The 19,566-nt window shown below is 44.5% G+C and overlaps 1 protein-coding gene across 2 annotated transcripts in view; it reads left to right on the top strand.

Annotated features, from left to right (window-relative positions):
* The window catches only part of CBFA2T2 (CBFA2/RUNX1 partner transcriptional co-repressor 2), a 175,643-nt gene extending 156,908 nt beyond the window's left edge, over positions 1-18,735 (top strand). The window contains exons 9-11 of one of the 2 annotated variants that reach the window (XM_036244872.1): positions 4,851-4,919; positions 8,351-8,538; positions 14,239-18,735. In XM_036244872.1, the coding sequence (XP_036100765.1) occupies positions 4,851-4,919; positions 8,351-8,538; positions 14,239-14,532 (551 nt within the window). In that variant the 3' untranslated portion in view covers positions 14,533-18,735. Of the gene's footprint in view, positions 1-4,850; positions 4,920-8,347; positions 8,539-14,238 lie in introns of both variants that reach the window. The other variant, XM_036244871.1, reaches the window with a different exon arrangement.
* The last annotated feature ends 831 nt before the right edge of the window (positions 18,736-19,566 follow it).

The following is a 19,566-nucleotide window of genomic DNA, read 5'->3' as shown; positions in this document are numbered from 1 at the left end:
AAAGAAAGTTACTTTAACTTAGAATTCTGTACTCAATCAAAATAATTAAGTGTTAGATTAACAACCCACAATTTTTTCAAGAAATGCACCTCCTATCTACCCTTTATTGTGGTGTCTACTATTGTGGGGATGGATATATCCCAATACAGGGAAGTAAACCAGAAGGTGGAAGACATAGAATTGATGAAACAGGAACCAGCTCAAGAAAGAAAGCAGAAAGGAATCCCTAGAATAGTGAAAGAGGGTCCCAAGCTATAGTGATGCAGCAACCCTAGAAAGCAGCCAATTCAGCCCTGGCTGGTTTGGCTCTGCAGTTAAGAGCATTGGCCAGTGAACCAAAGGGTCTCGGGTTCAATACCAAGTCAAGGGCACGGACCTAGGTCGCAAATTTGATCCCTGGTCCTAGTCGGGGTTGTGTAGGAGACAACCAATAGATGTGTCTCTCTGACATTGATTTTTTTTTTTTTCTCTCTCCCCCGCACCCCCTAAAAATCAATGGAAAGATATCCTCAGGTGAGGATTAATAACAACAAAATTAAAAAGAAAGCAGCCAGCCCTGGCCAGTTTGGCTCAGCAGTTGGAATATCAACCTGTGGACCAGAGAGTCCCGGGTTTGGTTCCTACTAGGGGCACGTACCAAAAAAAAGAAGAAGATGAAAGGAGCCAATTCAGACTGGGCTAGCCCAGAAGCTTATGGGAGGTTTTTTTAAGAAAATGAAATTTATAAAGTCCTAATACAATAAGGAGAGAGTTTGAGATTGAATGAGAAATAATTACATAAGAAACAGCACATGAATAAATAAGGCAATTATTAACTCTTAAGAAAAACAAAAAATAAAACTTGTTCAAGAAAAAAAGATTTGTAGAATCTGAACCATAAGATTCAGCTGTGATAAGCATTTACCTTGAATACTGTAAATGCTGGCTATTGTTGTAATGGAATTTGAGTATGTCTGTATTTGGGGGAAAGGAAAGAGAAGGAATTGTGAATATATCTTTGGTGGGGTGGGGGTAGAGGTTAAAAGAATGTGAAATTCCTGTTGAAATGATTAGTCAGTTGATAATGCCTGAAACTGCAAAAGGTCAAGCTGTAGCAATACCAGAAGAATCAACTTTTAAAAAGACACTTGACCGTTATTACAATAGAAAATATACATGATGTCTGAGAGGCGATGCTCCCAGTGTGGTTTGGACAGCCTTTAAACATGAACACTGTGTTCTGAGCCAGGCACTTTTCTTCAGTGGTTAATGCTGGGTGCCCATTCGAATCCATGTGGGGAATTTTAGAAAAATCCTGATATCGTGACCCCTACCTCAAGTTTCTGATTTAATTGGTCTGAGATGGAACCTCGGCTCCCAGAGTTGAGAACCTTCCTTTATGTACATTATCATTTAATTCTCCCAGCAACCTCATGAGGTAAGTCATTTTTCAGTCAAACTGCATGGCTTATTGTAGAAAATACAGGAACATAAAGAAATTACCAGCTCATTATTCCACACTCCAGACTTATACCTCCATCCTTAAATTCTTCATTCTATTTTTCCTAAAACTAGAGCATTCTACATAACTGCAATATCATTAGTCCCCCATTTTTGACCCATTTGTTTGCATTATTTGTCTGGCCTTTGATTACTAATTTAGTAGCCTCTGAAACTAATTTTTTTTTTTCTTTATTGGGTTTTAGAGAGAAAGGAAGGGAGAGGCAGAGCGAGAGATAGAAACATTGATGAGAGAGGACATTGATTGGCTGCCTCCTGCATGCCTCCCATTAGGGATCTAGCCCACAACCTGGGCATGTGCCTTGACCGGGAATCAAACCAGTGACCTCTTGGTGCATGGGTCGATGCTCAACCACTGAGCCACGCCGACTGGGCTGAAACTGATTTTATTTTTAAGTAAATGACCTGAAAATCCTGACTTTTGTCTCCTGGATTAGAGATATAAAAATAGTTACTCTGGCTTGGAGGAATATCATGAAAATGTCCCTAGCTCCTAGGCATTTCCTGAGTAAGCTGAGAAGTTTCTTTAGGGTCATGTGCATCTCACCTTTTACATCTGTCAGAAAAATAAAATGCTAAGAACTGGGGGGGTCCTCAAAGGATATGGCCAGGGGTTTATTGATGACTGAACTGGAGTGGCTGTTCTTTGATTGGTCAAGTCTTAACACACATCCACACAAGAAAACAAGTGTTTCTTCTGTCGTTTAACATCAATGATGGCTTATCTACACACTCAAGAACCCTTTTTCTGACTAGCTTTCCTTATTTAAGACTCAGTTGGGGGGAAAAGGACTCACCTGAAATTGATTAGCTTGTGTTACTTTGCCTCTTCCAGTCCTAGATTTCCCCCCATATTTCATAAATGTCATACTTAGGTATAAGATTTGAATTATGGGCCTCACTTATGTTGAAGAGAACCCTTCAGTTTTCTTTTCTTTTTTTTGTTGTTGTTGTTGTTGTTGTTGTTGTTGTTTTTTTTTTATTAATCCTCACCTGAGGATTTTTTTCCATTGATTTTTAGATAGAGTGGAGGGGGTTGGGGGGGGAACATAGATGTGAGACAGATACATTGATTGTTGCCTCCTGCACGACCCCAACCGGGGACAGGGATCAAACCTACAACCCAGTAATGTGCCCTTGGCTAGGAATTGAACTCATGACCGTTCAGTCCACAGGCCGATGCTCTAACCACTGAGCCAAACCAATCAGGGCCAGTTTTCTTTTTATTGGCAGGGATAGCATTTCCTAGAGAGCATAGTATTACAAAAAGTATTAATGCTTTACCAAAATGTTAAACTTAGGGGTTCCCTTTTGGGGTGATGATAATGTTCTGTAACTAGATGGGGATGATGGTTGTACAACATTGTGACACAGTATGAAATATCACTGAAGCCTAGCCAGTGTGGCTCTGGTTGAGCATTGACCCATGCACCAAGAGGTTGCCAGTTCAATTTCCAGTCAGGGCACATGCCCAGGTTGTTGGCCCGATTCCAAGTGCGGGGCATGCAGGAAGCGGCCATTTGATGTTCTCTCTCATTGATGTTTCCATCTCTCTCCCTCTCCTTTCCTCTCTCTGAAATCAATAAAGAAAAAAGTTGTTTTTAAGTATCACCGAATTATACACTTTGAAATGGTAAATGTTATGTGTATTTTCCAGGAACCAAAAATCTCCTTATCCCCTCACAGCTTGGTGGGGGTGGATACAGAATTAGGTTCTTTGTGCAGATTCCCTCCCTATCCAAGACCAGTTTGCAGCCAGATCCCAGGCATTCTCATGAGGACTAACCATTTTATAAAGCTTCTCTGGCAAATGTTTTGTGCCAGGCTGGCCTCCCCTGCCACACAGGCTGTGCTCCTATTCCTCATTGCACCATGAGTTGGTGAGTGTTTAGAGCACTAAACCTACTTTTCAGATTAGCCTCAACAAAGCATAAGGAAATGAGAGAGGCCCAGGCTGGGTGTCTCAGTTGATTGGAGTGTCTCAATATGCCAAGGTTGCAGTTTCAGTCCCTAGTCAGGGGACACACAAGAATCCAACAATGAATGTATAAATAAGTGGAAGAGCAAATCAGTGTTTTTCTCTCTCTCTCTCTCAAATCAATTTTTAAAAAATGAGAGAGTCTGCTAGCACTGACATTTTCTTTAAATTTCAAATTACCTCAGTTTTCACATTTTTAAAAGCAATGGAACCAGTTCTTATAAAATACTGTATTCTACAACCACAATAAACATATGTGATAAGTCACCCACCACCCCTGTGTCCTTCCCAGCAACCCCCAGGATGCCTCTTTGTGATACATTTGAAATGCACTGTTCCAGATCAGAGTATTTTCTTCACTGCTTGTTTTTGGGGTATTTTTTGTTTGTTTATGAGCATTAAAAGAAGTGTACAGGAAACCTCCTTTAATCACATGTAAGGATTCAGACTGGCCAAAAAACAAAAGCTATATTTTCTGACATACCTTCAGAGCACTTGCCAGCTCCCTGTGCATGATGGGGACAGTTCAATTTGATATTGAAACATATACATGTAACACATAAATATCTGTAATTATTTATATTTTAGGAAGTGCCTTAAAAATACGTATATGTTCATAGAGGAAAAATAGGGACATAAAGACAAGTAAAAAGAATAAAGTGAAGATCACTTTTAATCTCACTACTTTGAAATACTGTTAATATTTGAGGCATGCATGTGTGTTTTAAATTTTTATTTATTATCCTCGGACATTTTTCCATTTTTTTGTTCAGAGAGAGTGGGAGGGAGAGAGAGAAACATCGACGTGAAAGGGACACATCGAGTGGCTGCCACCCACGCGACCAACCAGGGCCGGGGACAAACTGCATCCGAGATACGCGCCCTTAGCGGGAACCGAACCCGGGTCTCTGGACCGCAGGCAGATTCTCTAACTGCTGAGCCAAACCGGCCAAGGCTATTGATTTTTTTTTTTTAATATTTTTTCTTTGTTGATTCTAGAGAGGAAGGGGGAGAGAGAGATAGAAACATTGATGAGAGAGAACATCTTTTGGCCGCCTCCTGATGTTCCCCTCTAGGGATTGGGCCCACAACCTGGGCATGTTCCCTGACCAGGAACCGAACCGGCGACCTCTTGGTGCATGGGTTGACCTTCAACCAGTGAGTCACACCTGCCGAGCACATGTGTGTGTTTTAAAAGTAAAGAGCTATTTTCTAATTTAATTTCATCCCTCATTGGAATACTTTTGCACTAAATAAATAGAGATGTTTGAGTCTAAGTCGTGAATGAGAGATCTGATAAATTTTTTGTAAAAAGAAAACATGCTGATCATAGATAGTTTTTGAACCTATGCTACTTATCTTTCTTCTGTAGATTCTCAGCGGGAATTCAACAGTAGGCCAGCAACAGGATATGTACCTGTGGAGTTCTGGAAAAAAACTGGTATGTGTCTGTCTGGTTATAGGTCGCATGTACTCACTAATTTGTGCCAGTGTGGAGCATATATTTGAGGGAAAGGTTGTTGTCTCATAACATCCTCCTCGTAGGACTCTAGGCTTCTGCCTCTTCCCTTCCAGCTTTTGCATACATCTGGATGCCTCTTGTGTTACTTTCAGGTCAAGAATTTGGAAAGCCTTCCAGCAGTCCATGCAGGTCCTTTTCACACTCTTCTTCTGGGTCACACTGAGGCATTAAGTAACCAACCCTGCCTTCCCTGTTTATATGCCCTGTATCTGGGAATGTAGCGTAATTCATTTCTGTCTGCTTTGTTCACTGGAATCTACATACACTGTGTTCACACACTATCACGCTTCATTTATTCTGCTCTTAGAACAACTGTCTGTTCTTTCTTTCACCTTCACTGTCCCCATCTTCATGTTCTGGGGAGCCCTCAATTTCTATAAGAATAAAGAAGGGTGGGACTGCCTATTGTGGTAAGATAGGGGTTTAAGCTAACCTCACATCTTTACTATTTCCCTTATCTAAATACTAGCTGCCTTTTCTTCTTGCCTCCCTTTTCCTGTAACATTTTCTTTTAGTCCATTACAGTTTTTGGTTTTTCTTTCTAAGATAAAATTTGCTTCTTTAAAAAAGTTAATACCTGTCATTCATAAAGACTTTCAGAAGCATCAAGACCATAATAAACAAATGGACAAAAGGTATGAATAGATAAATTATGAAAAATACAAGTAAACATACTGCAAAATGTTCATCCTTACTGGCAGTCACTAAATTTACCACACATAAGATCTCCTTAGTAACTAATGATTTTCTACTTGGGAGGTGCTTTTGTTAAGAACCAGATTACGGTATTTGGGCCAGCTAAATTTGAGTTCTTATTCTGCAGTAGTGCCAACTGTAACCTTAGATGACCTTCAGCAAGGTAGTTATTGATCCTTAAACTGAGAGGATAAATGTTCTTCAAGGCATTATTATGTTGGCTCAAAAAGAGACTTAACTCCTACCTTGTAATGAATAAGAGGATATGAAAGGTAGCTCTGGTGGGCCATAATGGACAGTATGGACAGTAAGAGTAAAGGAAGCATGGAGTTTCAGAGTCAAGTCAACTCAGCATCATCCTTGCTTGGCCTTTGAGGTGAAAACTTTCTTTAGAGGGGATTTTGTGTGCTGTTTGTTTGTTTGTTTGTTTTTCCCATTAACCCTCACCCAAGAATATTTTTTTCCATTGATTTTTAGAGAGTAAGGGGGGCGGTAGAGAGATGCATTAATTGATAACCTCCTGCACACGCCCCAACCGGGTCTGGAGATCGAACCTGAAACCAAAGTACATGCCCTTGATCAGGAGTCGAACCCATGACCCTTCATTGTGTGGTCTGACACTATAACCACTGAGCCACACTGGCCAGGGCAAAACTTTCTTTTCTTATGGTTGGAGCAATAATAATGGAGAGTTCTAGGATGACAGCCTAGAATACTCTGTTTAAATCTCCTTTGATCATAGGCCATATGCAAGAGCCAAGCAGCAAAGGAGTTTCCTTAGGCTTCTGTCCAGTCTGTGGTCTCAGGAAGGAAGTCATTTACTTTGGGACTTAGGGCTGACGCTCAAGTGCGTACAATGTGTCATTTGGAGTGACCATCCTTTGGAAATCAAGCAGGGTGATGATGATGGGAGAAAGTGATTAGGAACCAAGTGGGGTGATGATAACTAGACAGGGCTTTGGAAGCCCAGGGCTCCTGGCAACCTGCCCAAATCTGTATCTACAGCCCTTTTTTTTCCTACCTGGGTGAGTCTTATATACCAAACCACTTCCTGTTCATTTGTACCTGGATGCCCCAGAGCACCGCAACCTTCCAATTGCCTCCACGCCAACATTTTGCTTATGTGTTGTGTTGCATAGAACTACCAGTCTTCATCTTTACCTTTACCTCCAGATATGTAGATGCTACCAGTCTTATTCTCCCCCATCCCTTCCTCTGTACCACTTGCTTCTGCCTAAATTCAGTCTCTTGTATCTCTTCTTCTAAATTGTTGTCCCAGTCTTTAAGGGGGTATCTCTGTCTTCAGCCTTTTCTCCTTGCAAAGAACCCTTTAAGGTTTGCATTTTCTTCAGAAAGGGGGCCAACTTCCTTAGCATGAGATGCAAGACTTTCCAAAAATTCATTTCCACCTACTATCTCAACCAGGACACATTTTCTTTCTTTTAATAAAATCCTTATATGTATTTATTTATTCATTCATTTATTTTGTTGTTGTTGTTAATCCTCACTCAAGGATCTTTTTCCATTGATTTTATTTTATTTATTTTCTTTTTTTGGGTACGTGCCCATAGCTGCTAGGGCCTAGCAGGAACTGAACCCAGAACTCTCTGGTCCGCAGGCCGATGCTCCAACCGCTGAGCCAAACCAGCCAGGGCTGATTTTCTTTTTTTGAAGAAAGTGGAAGGGAGGGGGGGAGAGAGAGAGAGAGAGAAACATCGATGTGAGAGAGACACATTGACTGGTTGCGTCCTGCATGACCCTGACTGGGGCCAGGGATTGAACCTGCAACCCAGGTACGTGCCCTTGATCAGAATCTAACCCACAACCCTTTGGTTCGCAGGTTGACCTTCTGACCACTGAGCCAGACCAGCCAGGGCAAGACACATTTTCTTGATCTTCCCCTGACATTTGTAGAGCTGACTACTTTCCCCTTGGGTCTCTTGTCTCCTTTATTGACACATAAGCTACCTTTACACTTGATCACAAAGACTTATGAGAACATGGACTAGTCTTAGTCACCTAGGTATTCCCATTCCTAGCACAATCCCCAGCTCCATCTATATACCCAACCAGTGGTTGTACAGATGGACTAGTGAGTATAAGAATAAAAGTGAACCTGGCTGGTGTGGCTCACTGATTGAGCATTGACCTATGCACCAAGAGGTCATTGGTTCGATTCCCCATCAGGGCACATGCCCAGGTTGTGGACCAAATCCCCAGTGTGGGGTATGTAGGAGGTGGCCAGTTGATGTTCTTTCTCATTGATGTCTCTATCTCTCTCTCCCTCTCCCTTCCTTTCTCTCTAAAATCAATAAAGAAAAAAAAGAATAAAAGTGAATGCAGCCCTGGCCGGTCTGGCTCAGCGGTTAGAGCTTTGGCCCACAGACTAATGAGTCGTGGGTTCGATTCTGATCGTGGGCATGTACTTTGGTTGCAGTTCGTCCCCGGCCCTGGTTGGGGTAGTGCAGGAGGCAACCAGTCGATGTGTCTTTCTTGCATTGATGTTTCACACTCTCTCCCATTCTATCTGAAGATAAAAATGGAAAAATGTATCCTTGGGTGAGGATTTTAAAAAAAGAAAGAAAGAAATGACGTGGGGTGGGAGGGAAAAGAATTCTCGGCCAGTTGATTTTACTGTCACTTTCTTCTAGAAGAAGCTGTGAATAAGGTGAAAATTCAGGCCATGTCAGAAGTACAGAAAGCTGTTGCTGAGGCAGAACAAAAAGCCTTTGAAGTGATTGCAACTGAGAGAGCTCGGATGGAGCAAACCATAGCAGACGTCAAACGGCAGGCCGCAGAGGATGCCTTCCTCGTCATAAATGAGCAAGAAGAGTCAACAGAGGTCAGAGTTCTATTAGCCTTTGGGGCGGGGACAGGGACAGCTGGAGTAACTCAGCCCACTGTTTTCTTCTCGAGTGCTAGGCAGTAAGACAAAACCATCTGCTCTTGGACTAGATGATTATAATTTTTATTCGGTACCAGAAGGTTTTTATTTCTCAATTATACAGGGTGGGGGCAAAGTAGGTTTATACTTGTTCATATGGAAAATACAATAATTAATAAATAATAATACATGAATAAACTCTGTCACTCTGGCCAGTGGGGCTCAGTTTGTTGGGCGTAGTCCCATGCACCCAATGGTTGCCAGTTCGATCCCAAATAGGGGGCGTGCAGGAGGCAGCTGATCAATGTTTCACTCTCACATTGATGTTTCTTCCTTCCCCTCTAAAAATCAATAAAAAATAAAATATTTTTTTAAAAAAGAATAAACTCTGTGTTTTGCGAACTTATAACCATAAACCTACCTTTGCCCCACCCTGTATTATATTCTTACTTATATTATTTAGCTTGCTATATTGGTTTAAATTTTGAAAATTCACCCTAAAGACAGAGTTTGTGGATTGCATGGTAATGATGATGTTCCCCTGGACTGAGTGGGCTATGTACTATGTGCCAGCCGCAGAGCTAAGTGTGTATATTATCTTTATGATCCTCACAATGACCCTATGAGATGGGTATTGTTGGATTCTGTTTTTACAAGTGAGGAAACTGGATTAGGGCTTTTCCCACAGTGCTGAAGCCAGGGTGCAGGAGTAAGGAAATGGAGGCCCCTATAGCATCTGGTCTGTAAATAGGGTAGTTCTTTTATAAGTTAAAGTAACAGAGGAGGCAGATCTGCCCAACTCTCCAAGTGCTAGGACTTGGTGGTGCTTCTAAAAGAAACAAGACATTCTTGTACCACCATGAGGATAAAAGTGAACTAACTGGGGAAGGGGGTGGTGACAGAAACACTATAGCAGTCCCTTTTACTATAATGAAGTTTTTCTATAACTTTCATTTTAGTTGCTTTTCCGCTTTAAGGGTCCTAAACAAGCCAGTTTGTGTGTGTGTGTGTGTGTGTGTGTGTTTTCTAAGTAGGTAGATCTCATCTGCTAGTTGAGAAATTAGCTGTCTTTGGGACATTCTCTTGAAGTTATAAAGAACTGGGTATTTTAGCCCTGGCCAGTTTGGCTCAGCGGTTAGAGCGTCGGCCTGCGGTCTGGAGAGACCCAGGTTCGGTTCCCGCTAAGGGCACGTACTTCGGTTGCAGTTTGTCCCCGGCCCTGGTTGGTCGTGCGGGTGGCAGCCACTCGATGTGTCCCTTCACGTCGATGTTTCTCTCTCTCTCTCCCTTCCTCTCTCTCCCTCCCATTCTATCTGTACAAAAAATGGAAAAATATCCTCGGGTGAGGATAAAAAAAAAAAAGAACTGGGTATTTTAGTTGGTTTGTTTTTTTTAAACAACAGGAAGTTTATTTTCTCAGTCTATTTAAATGATCCCTTTCAATATAGCAATGCCAGTTGTGGCAATGTAAAGACGAAAATGTCTGAATATCCTATAGCCAGCGCAAAGGATATGGAAAAATTCCTTATTGTAGCACTCTAACAAAGACCTGAGTTGTGAGAAAATAGTTCCTTTAATTTACCCTGTAGATTGTTATGTGATTAGAAGTCATATTTAAAGTTTAGACTCAAGGGGGTAAAAGGAAATAGTTCCTTTAACTCTCCCGTTTTTATTCTCCCCTCCTACTTTTTCTTTAGAATTGTTTCTGAGCAGTGATACCTTTTTCTGTTGTGTATATTTAATTCTGTATCTATCACTATTCATATCAATATTTGTTCATATTTATCTACTTTCATATCTGTGTTTATATTTTTCTTTGTCTTTCTCCAAAGAAGGAGTGTAACATTTTGGCTGAGGGCATGAGTTCTGGATCTGGACAGCATGGTTTAAATCCCAGCTCTCCATTTATAGGAGTGTGCTTTTAAGGAGCTATAATTTTAAACATTGTACATATTTAAAGTCTAGCAGTGTATCCCTGGAGTTTGTTGTTCATCCTGTGACAGGCGGCTTAGTATAGCGGAGGGAGCCCAAGGCTGGAGGTTAGGAACCCTGAATTCCCGTCACAGTTACCCTTCACACAAGTGATGTGTCCTTAAGAAGTTGGTTTCCTTCTCTTTATAATGGGTGTGTAACAGCCCTTGTCATGCTGGTCTCATAGTTTCTAGAAAGATACAATTTGATCATGGTTGTGAAAGTGTTTATAAACTGCAGTGTGCTGATTGCACTATGCAGATGGAAAGGATTTTGTTATGCAGTTAACAACATACATGTGTAAGCTCTTGCAGAATAGCTGCCTCCTCTGAGGCCAGACTCAAGCATCTCCCCTGGAATGCCTCGTTGGGGAGATGAAGTGAGAGGTCCCCTCATCCCCACCACAGGGCACCTTCTGTCCCCAGCCTGGCTTTCCTGGCAAACAGAGTGGCCTAGCAGGTGATGGTAAGATGAGGAGTTATTTCTCTGGGGCCAGGTTTGTGGTAAGGTCAGGGAGGTGTGGGATGGGTCCCAGGAATTTTGACAAGCCCCAAGCAGTTCTGATACAGGTGGTCCCTGGGCCACACTTGGAATAATACTGGCAGAAACTGATGGTCCGTGCTTGACAAAGAAAATTCTGGCATCCCATTTCTGACTTCCCTGGCCAGTAGTTCTGAAGGTTTATAACCTTCTCCCATTAACTTCAAAAGACTGACCAAGTGTGCTGCTCTAGCTTTAAGGAATGCTGATTTGAAGGACGACTATAACAATAAACATTTTTTTTTTTATATCTTGGCAAAAGATACCATGGTCAAGTCAGGGAAAAGTCACAAGGAAAGGGAACACAACAGCATCCTTTTCACCCTGGCTCTCTGACACTTACCACATTTTTCCTGCATGTCTGTGATCCTGTCTCAGTGGGAGGCTGTTTACCTTACCTTGTTTTATTATATTTTATAAATTATGAAATAAACTATTTTGTTTAAGTAGAATGGCAGCCAAGGAGAAAGTTCCAGGGCTTTAATATTCTGCCCCAGTGTAAGATGTTCTTGCCGACTTGGGCAGAGGGAGTAGAGTCTGTCCCGGTCAGCTGACCCATTGGCCTGTATCCACAGCAGCCCATGTAGACAACCACTGAGGTCTTCTCCACAAGTGGGGATGTTCTGCCAAAGCATTGTTTGGAGTCAGCATGTCAGACTCCAAAGTATGAACTTCTCTGGAATGCAGTTTGCTTGAGCCCTAAGAATTATTTCAGCTTCCCATTTTGGTCCTCTGGTGTTGGTGTTAGCAAGTCGGGGCAGTCTCCAGAGCGTACTTCCTAAGAAGCTGTTGTGGTAGAAGGGAGTATACAGCCCTTTCTAATATTTGAAACTAAACGTCTACATTGAGTCTAGTGGAGTCAGGAGGTCCAGGTTCTAGGCTTGCATGGCCATGTAATCTTTTTTTTTTTTTTATCCTCACCCGAGGACATTTTTTTGTTTGCTTTTTGTTCAGGTAGAGTGGGAGGGAGAGAGAGGAAGAGAGAGAGAGAGAGAATATCGACGTGAAAGGGACACATCGAGTGGTCGCCACCCGCACAACCCAACCAGGGCTGGGGACAAACTGCAACCGAGGTACATGCCCTTAGCGGGAACCAAACCCGGGTCTCTCTGGACCGCAGGCCGATGCTCTAACTGCTGAGCCAAACCAGACAGCCAGACAGGGTATTTTTTTTTTTTTTTTTTTAATTCTCACCTAAGGATATGTTTTTATTGGGATTTATTTATTTATTTTTTGTTAATCCTTACCTGAGGACATTTTTGCCATTGATTTTTAAGGGATGGGGGGAAAGAGAAACATTGATTGGTTGCCTTTCATACACACCCTGATCAGGAATCAAACCCACAACCCATTTATGCGCCCTGACTGGGAATCCAACCAGCAACCTTTTGGTAGAGGGACAACGCTCCAACCAACTGAGCCACTCCAGCCAGCCTGTTTTTATTAATTTTAGTGAGAGAGGAAGGAAGAGAGTCAGAGAGACATCTATGTGAGAGAAACATAGATTGTTTGCCTCTCATACTTGCCTTGACCATGGTAGCGAACCCACAACCTAGGTATGTGCCCTAATAGGGAATTGCACCTGCAACCTTTTGATGCATGGGATGACGCTCCAACCAACCATGCCATCCGGCCAGGGCCAAGTAATCTTTTTATAACCTTAGGCAAGTTCCTGCCCACTAATCCTATGTCCCATCTGTACAATGCAAGAGGTGAACCAGGTGGCTCTTTTCAACACCTACTGTCCTTTGTTTTTGACTTGAGCAAGTGTCCTGATTTCATGGGGTATAGTGTCTTTCTTCCCTAAGGAATGGTCAGACTGGGCCTTGTGATTGGCTTCTGCCATTCAAGAGAACTTGGGGAAGGAGGGGCTGCTCAAGTCCTTCCTGATACCTGAAAAATTCTTGCCCCTTCCTGGTAGCCTCCTCTGGCCAATGCTTTTCTCTTGTAAGTACGTCCTGGAGACCCTGTGTGCAGAAAAATACTCATGTCACTACTGGAGACACCACTGGAACCTAGAGGAAGAAGGAGAGTACCAAGGGGCAGGTGATGGGAGCTGTACTTGGTGGCTACATCCTTCATGACACTAAAGCGTAATGTTGGCCAATGACTGTTCAGCTGCTTCTTTCATGGCTGCTTCTTCTAGCTCTAACCATGCCTCACTTGGCTCATATCCTCTATCACAGAATTAGTGCATTCTCAAATGTGCACTCCCCCTGCTCTCCCGTGGTTTCTACTAAATCCTAGTAATACCTGTCCCCCCTCTAGAAAAGTGCAGAGTAGTAAGAAAACTTCTTGACCTCGACCTCTGGGGCCCTGAGCTCTGAGTTACTGCAGGGGCTCCCATAAACAAGCCAGAAGTATCCTCACGTCCCCCAGCTCATCTATGAAAGGTGAATGGACACAGAGGAAGTAGCATAACCACCCACACTCCTGTCCAGCCCTCCTGGTATCCTGGCAGGTGACTTTTAAAAGATCAGGTGTTGCCCTGGCCAGTTTGGCTCAGCAGTTAGAGCGTCGGCCTGCGGTCCAGAGAGACCCGGGTTCGGTTCCCACTAAGGGCACGTACCTCGGTTGCAGTTTGTCCCCGGCCCTGGTTGGGTCGTGTGGGTGGCAACCACTCAATGTGTCCCTTTCACATTGATGTTTCTCTCTCTCTCTCTTCCCCTCCCACTCTATCTGAACAAAATATGGAAAAGTGTCCTCGGGTGAGGATAAAAAAAGTAATTAAAAAATAAAAGATCAGGTGTTGTCATTGAAAATAAGATTATTACTCTGTTGAGAGAACCAAGAGAGAAAACCACGTGTGGTCTTAGAATAGATAGCTATGGTGGGGGGACCCCGGGACAGAGTTAGGCTTAGTTGCAGAGGATAAAATGTGTCGGTGCCTTCAACAGGAGGTGGGGCTTCCGCCTCCGCCTGCCCTTCGATGATGCTATTTATGTGTTTTCACGTCCCCCTCATCTCTCTGTCCCCTCAGTCAGGGTAGGTACTCTTCCTGTTTTACTCAAGAAACTCAGAAAGCAGATGACAGTAGAGGCACAGGTGTGTGTAGTTCCAAGCCCTGTCTTGTACAGTGCAGATGACAAGTGATGACAATCTTGCCCCACAATATCCAAGCAACTAACCAATGCCTGTGTCTTGCAGAACTGCTGGAACTGTGGCCGCAAAGCCAGCGAGACCTGCAGCGGCTGCAATATCGCACGATACTGCGGCTCTTTCTGCCAGCATAAGGACTGGGAGCGGCACCATCGCCTCTGCGGCCAGAACCTGCACGGCCAGAGTCCCCACAGCCAGAGCCGGCCACTGCTCCCTGGAGGGAGGTCAGCCAGGTCCGCGGATTGCAGTGTGCCAAGCCCAGCCCTGGACAAGACCTCAGCAACCACCTCACGCTCCTCAACACCTGCCTCTGTGACAGCCATTGACACCAATGGACTCTGAGCCCCAGGCTCACTTCCCCCTGATGACCTCACAGCACGAGGGCTGGACCAGTACAAGTAGCTGCTAGGTCATCAGCAAGAAGTGAAGTAGAGGCAGAAAGAGTCCAAGCGCAGCAAACACTGCTCCACGGCCCCTCCAGACACTTGCCCCAGTTTCCCATCTGTGTCCTTGTGGTACTAGTGTACGCACAGGCAGCTGGCTGGAGCTTCCTCTGCCGTGGCTTTCCGGTTTCTTCCTCTCCCGGCTGGAGCTGGCGTGACCGGCCCCTTTCCAGTGTAGACCACCAGCTCCCCTCCCTGCCTCCTAAAGCATCAGACTGTCGAATGTGCCCAGCCAGGCTGGAGGCTGACAGCAGGCGGTGGAGAGGCCCCCTGACAGGGAGTGGCCCGTCTCGCCCCCAACAGCTTGATGAGCCCCATTTCCACCCTCAGCAGATGCCACTGATTGGCCCCACAGGGACTTTGGGGAGGCAAAAAGCAGCACTCAGGACTTCCTGGGCCCTGCTGTTTAGACTTGTTAAGATTCTCAGAAACCACAGGAAAGTCACCATTTCAGTAGAAGTACCCATAACAATAAAAAATAAATAAAACTTCCACCAAGCATCACAGATCATTTTGGACAAGATTTTCCACCCTGACTGGCTACTTTAGTTTGGGACCCAGTTTTCTCTTTCTCATTTGATTTTGCTTGTGCAGAAAATAGTTTCCAGCGCATGGACTGGTCTGAGGGAGAATGAGACTCAAGTGTGGATTAGTCTGTTCTCTCTGAGCATGTTGGCCAACTACATTATTGAATGGATCACCTATTAGAAACGCAGAACCTTCTGTCACCGCTTGGCTGTTTACACAGTCATCTGTTCTGTGTCCTCTTATCTCAGACTGCACGTGTCCAGATCACTGTGTGGATCTTCCTGTGGTTGCATTTTGGAGCCTCTTAAGCCACAGTCATCCTATAAGATGTGATGTGGTGTGACTAGGACTTGCCTCAGCCTGGGTCAGGGCCTGGTCACTTCTGAGCAGCCCTCCTGGACCGGAAAGAATCCTTCAGACCTTGTGTTTCGTGTCATTATGCATACTACATCAGTTTATTATTGGGCACACAATCTCAAATTCCCTTCTTGTGTGATACGTACCCGCTTTGAGCTAAGGAATTTTGTAAAATGTGAGGATTATTTTGAGAGAGAGCCTGACCAATTTTTCTTCCTGTCTTCGGGGAGTTTTCCAAAATGTTAAGAACTGCCACACATTTTCCCCTGACCTTTCCACTCTCCACTTCCACGCCTCCAGCACCTCTCCGCACGGAATCAATTGGGGTGAGTTGGTCGGCCCTGTTCCTGCCGACACCTGAAAGCCCAGCCTTACCTGGCCACCTTCTGTGCACTGACGGGAGGGAAGCAGATGCTCTCGGTCCCGTGAACGAAGAGTAATCGGCGTAGGTAGCACAATCCTTGCATTTGGTGTATCTTACTTTAAGAATTTCTAGTTCCTAATTTACCTTACCCAAGGACTTTCTATCTTACAAAGAAACTCAGTACAAGGCACCTTTAAAACACCTGTATTTCCATTGCACAGTCAAGTACATCCAGAGAAGGAGTAACCGTAATGTGACATTGACTTGGAGCTCTCTAAACGGCAGCAGTTGGTGGTGTTCTTACAGGGATGAAGTCAGCACCCCAGATAAGACTTGCCTACATTTTCATAAGATGTGAAATGTCCCATAAGGAGGTCATGGAGCCTAAAATTCAGTTACAGCAAGAGGGTGTCAAGCTGTCCACTGAGTCTGTCCTCAGCTCACCCACACTGTATTTTCATTGGCGAGTCAGATGAACACCTAGGCAGCTTCTTTAATCTTCAGTGGCCACAAGACTAGGGCAGATCAGATTGTTTCTGGCCCAAAACCAACAAAATACTGGTCATCAGAGCTCATTTTCATTTTCTTAAGCTAAGGTGTAGGTTTAGTTGGGCAAGTCCCAGCTGATTTTTTGTGGAATGAGGTTCCAGTGACAGCCTAGTTATCAGTTTTTTAATGCTGTTCACTGCTTTGCTCGTGTGCTACCCAGAGTCCACACTGGAAACCTGGGCAGTGTCCACTGCAGCTCGGCTCTCAGATCTGCTGCTGTGTTCATTTTGGTCGGTTTCACACAGAGGTTGCAGGTATCTGTCCAAGACTTACTGAATCCCTTTCTCTAGCTCCCTCCCTTCTGAAATTCTCCAGCTCTCTGGTTGGGAGGAGAAAGGGCAGTGTCTTGGGGTGAGGTGATAGGGCTGGAGAGGCAGGGGTGAGTCAAGTTCTCCGCTTGGTTTCCGGTTTTTGCTGACACCACCCCAGCTACCAGGTCAGAGGTGCAAGTTCAGGCTTCCACTTTCATCTGGTTGGATTTTAAATGTCTTAATGTAATCAGGCTGTTTAGAGGACCAACTTTTCTAGCTAAGATTTGGAGAGACAAAAATGGCAGGAGGGTTCGGGGTGGTGATGCGGGAGGTGTCAGGATAGTCACAGGCTCTTCGATGTTACTCTAGAATAATCAAAAGCAAATGTGACAAGCCTGCCTCACCGTCAGAGCCCATCTGGAGGATGAGGCCAGTTCAGCATTGCCCACTGAGGGACACTGACAAGTGACAGGATATCCTTGTCCTGCCCAGTGAGGAATGGTTGCAGGAACCAGAGAAGACCAAAAGTGACCAGTGTGGGAGCCATCTTTAAATGTTCCAAGGGACCCTTAAGGGCTTGATCCTCAGATCTTCAGTCATCTGGGTTTCACTGCCTGCAGCGTGCCTGACTCTACACAGTAGTGGAAACTCTAAAAGAAGTTTAACTCCACCTGTGCCGGAATAGCCATCCAACCTTATGAGGTGTGAGCAGTACACTTGGGAGGGCTCTGCAGCCCTGAGGTCACAGCGAGTGGATCTTTTCCTGGACAGTGCTGAGTCATGTATGTGTGTCTCTCAATGGATCTAAGTCTAGAAATGGGACACATCTGCCCAGCATGTGTGCAGCATCGCCTGCAGTGTGCTCTCTGCATGCTGATGTTCCTGGCCCATCTGGGCCAGTTGGTCTACCAGGAGCTCCTCGTTTCTTGGTGTCAATGTGAGTATCTTCACTGCTAGACAAAAAATCTACCCTTCACTCTGTACAGCGTGTTCCAAAGTAAGATTTATACCCAGTGCTGTCACCTGCTTGCAAAGGGCATAGACCTTGTTCTGGGTAGTTCCAGAAAAGATCTCAGCAAATGGATTTGAAGGTTCAACAACACAGTTCTTCAGAATGAAAGCATAGGTGATGACCAGGTGGCTGTTTGTCCTGGAAATTGTGGAAGGGATTGTGGATTGAATAAATCATTTAAAATAGAACACATCTTGGAGGCTTTCTTCAGAACTGGTTTCTAGTCTCCCGGGTTAGTAGATCAAGCCAACTTTCTTAAATTTATTATTATTTTTTAGTTCTTTGCAGAGAACTAGGTGGTGGTGTGTTTGAGCCAAATGTAAGAAAAGCCAGAGGAACCTGGGCTGTTCCAGCATGGCCCAGCCAGCCGTCAGGAGTCCTGCCCAGGGCAGGGTGGGGTACTGGGCTAGCTGCCCAATAGGGCCCTTCCAACTCTAGGTGTCTAGTTCTTATGAAACCAAAACATGACTCCCTGCCTCTTTGCCCACATGCATTGACATGCTCATTTCCAAAGATGATGGTGCAGGTGACCTTTTCCACCGATGGCCAGGAGGCCTGAGGGCAGTGGGCCTTGCATCCACCCTTCCCTGTACAGCCACAGAGACAGGGCTTCCCCTGCAGACCCATCTGGTCAGACCCACTACTGCCCAGAGTACACTCATTGATGCTTATACCAAATAGGGCATGTGTGGCTGGTGGCCGGCAGGGACAGCCCTATCCCTGCATTGGAGTTGGCAGAGAAGCAGCAATAAGCATTAGGTGAATGGTTGAAAGTGCTGTTTGGTTAAGAGGCCTTCTGTCCACTTTCACAGCTTTCCAAGTTCCTGATGAGGCTACAAAAGCTTCATTTATAAAAGAAAGCCAATAATGTAAATAAATTTTTAAAAACTAAGCCTCCAAGCGTGGTTTTTAAAGGGAGACGATGAATGTGAAACCACCCACAGGATGCTGTAGAGTCTGATTTTTCTGTGCTTTGTCATTTCTCTGATAGGAACTTTTGTTACTTAACTCTGTGCATAACTTATTTAATGTACTGTATAAATGAACCAAAACTGTTAAATATGTATTTAGTTTGTTCTACTTAAAGTAGTCAATAAAAGGCTATATTCCTTTTTTGACTGAAGCTGGAATACAACTGGGAGGGAAGGTGGTATGGACACTGATGTCCTGTAGGCAGGCTTCTGTGTCCTCTCCTCTCCCCAATCTTTGGCAGAGAATGGGGGTGGGGGTGGGGGCCTCCAGTGGTCCTTGCTATGGCCTCAAGAGCACCCAGGGAATGAAAGCGAGATCTGCTGCTAAGGAGATGGTTCCAGCTGAGGGGCCCCGGCCCTGCCCACCCAGGGGGCCGCGGTTAGTGCAGTAACAGCTGACAGACACTTCCCATTCCTTCTTAGCTTCTTCACCTGTAAGTGATTTAATAAGAAAACTACAACCACAGAAAGTGAAAATTTTCATGTCCTTTTTACACTGATGTTAAATCGTAAGTCCATTGTCTTCCCATTTATTTGCTGAACGGTTGTATGCATTAATGAAGGCCATAATTTTCTTAATTCTTCACCTCCTGCTAGGCATTTGGATTGCTCTCCCATCTTCCCTGTCCAGCATACGGAACTGAACCTCTGCCTTTGCTTGATTTCTTTGGAATAATTTTCTGAAGTGGGATTTCTAGACGTGAACGCTTCTCAGATCCTTGAAGTATACGTTCAAACTGCTCTCCCTGAAAGCCCACCAGTTTGCTGACCTCCAACAGGCCCCCAGTCATACTTTCCAGGGCTCTCAGATGGTCTCGCCGCTGTGACGTGACACAGATTTGTGCGGGCACATCTGTGTTATGGAGTCTGGCTGTCAGTCCAGTTTCTTAGCCGGTGACCC

The sequence above is a fragment of the Molossus molossus genome, unplaced genomic scaffold (assembly GCF_014108415.1).
Source record: "Molossus molossus isolate mMolMol1 unplaced genomic scaffold, mMolMol1.p scaffold_m16_p_6, whole genome shotgun sequence".
NCBI classification, from domain to species: domain Eukaryota; kingdom Metazoa; phylum Chordata; class Mammalia; order Chiroptera; family Molossidae; genus Molossus; species Molossus molossus.
The sequence above is the reverse complement of the archived record's forward strand: the minus strand, read 5'-3'. Positions and strand labels throughout refer to the sequence as shown.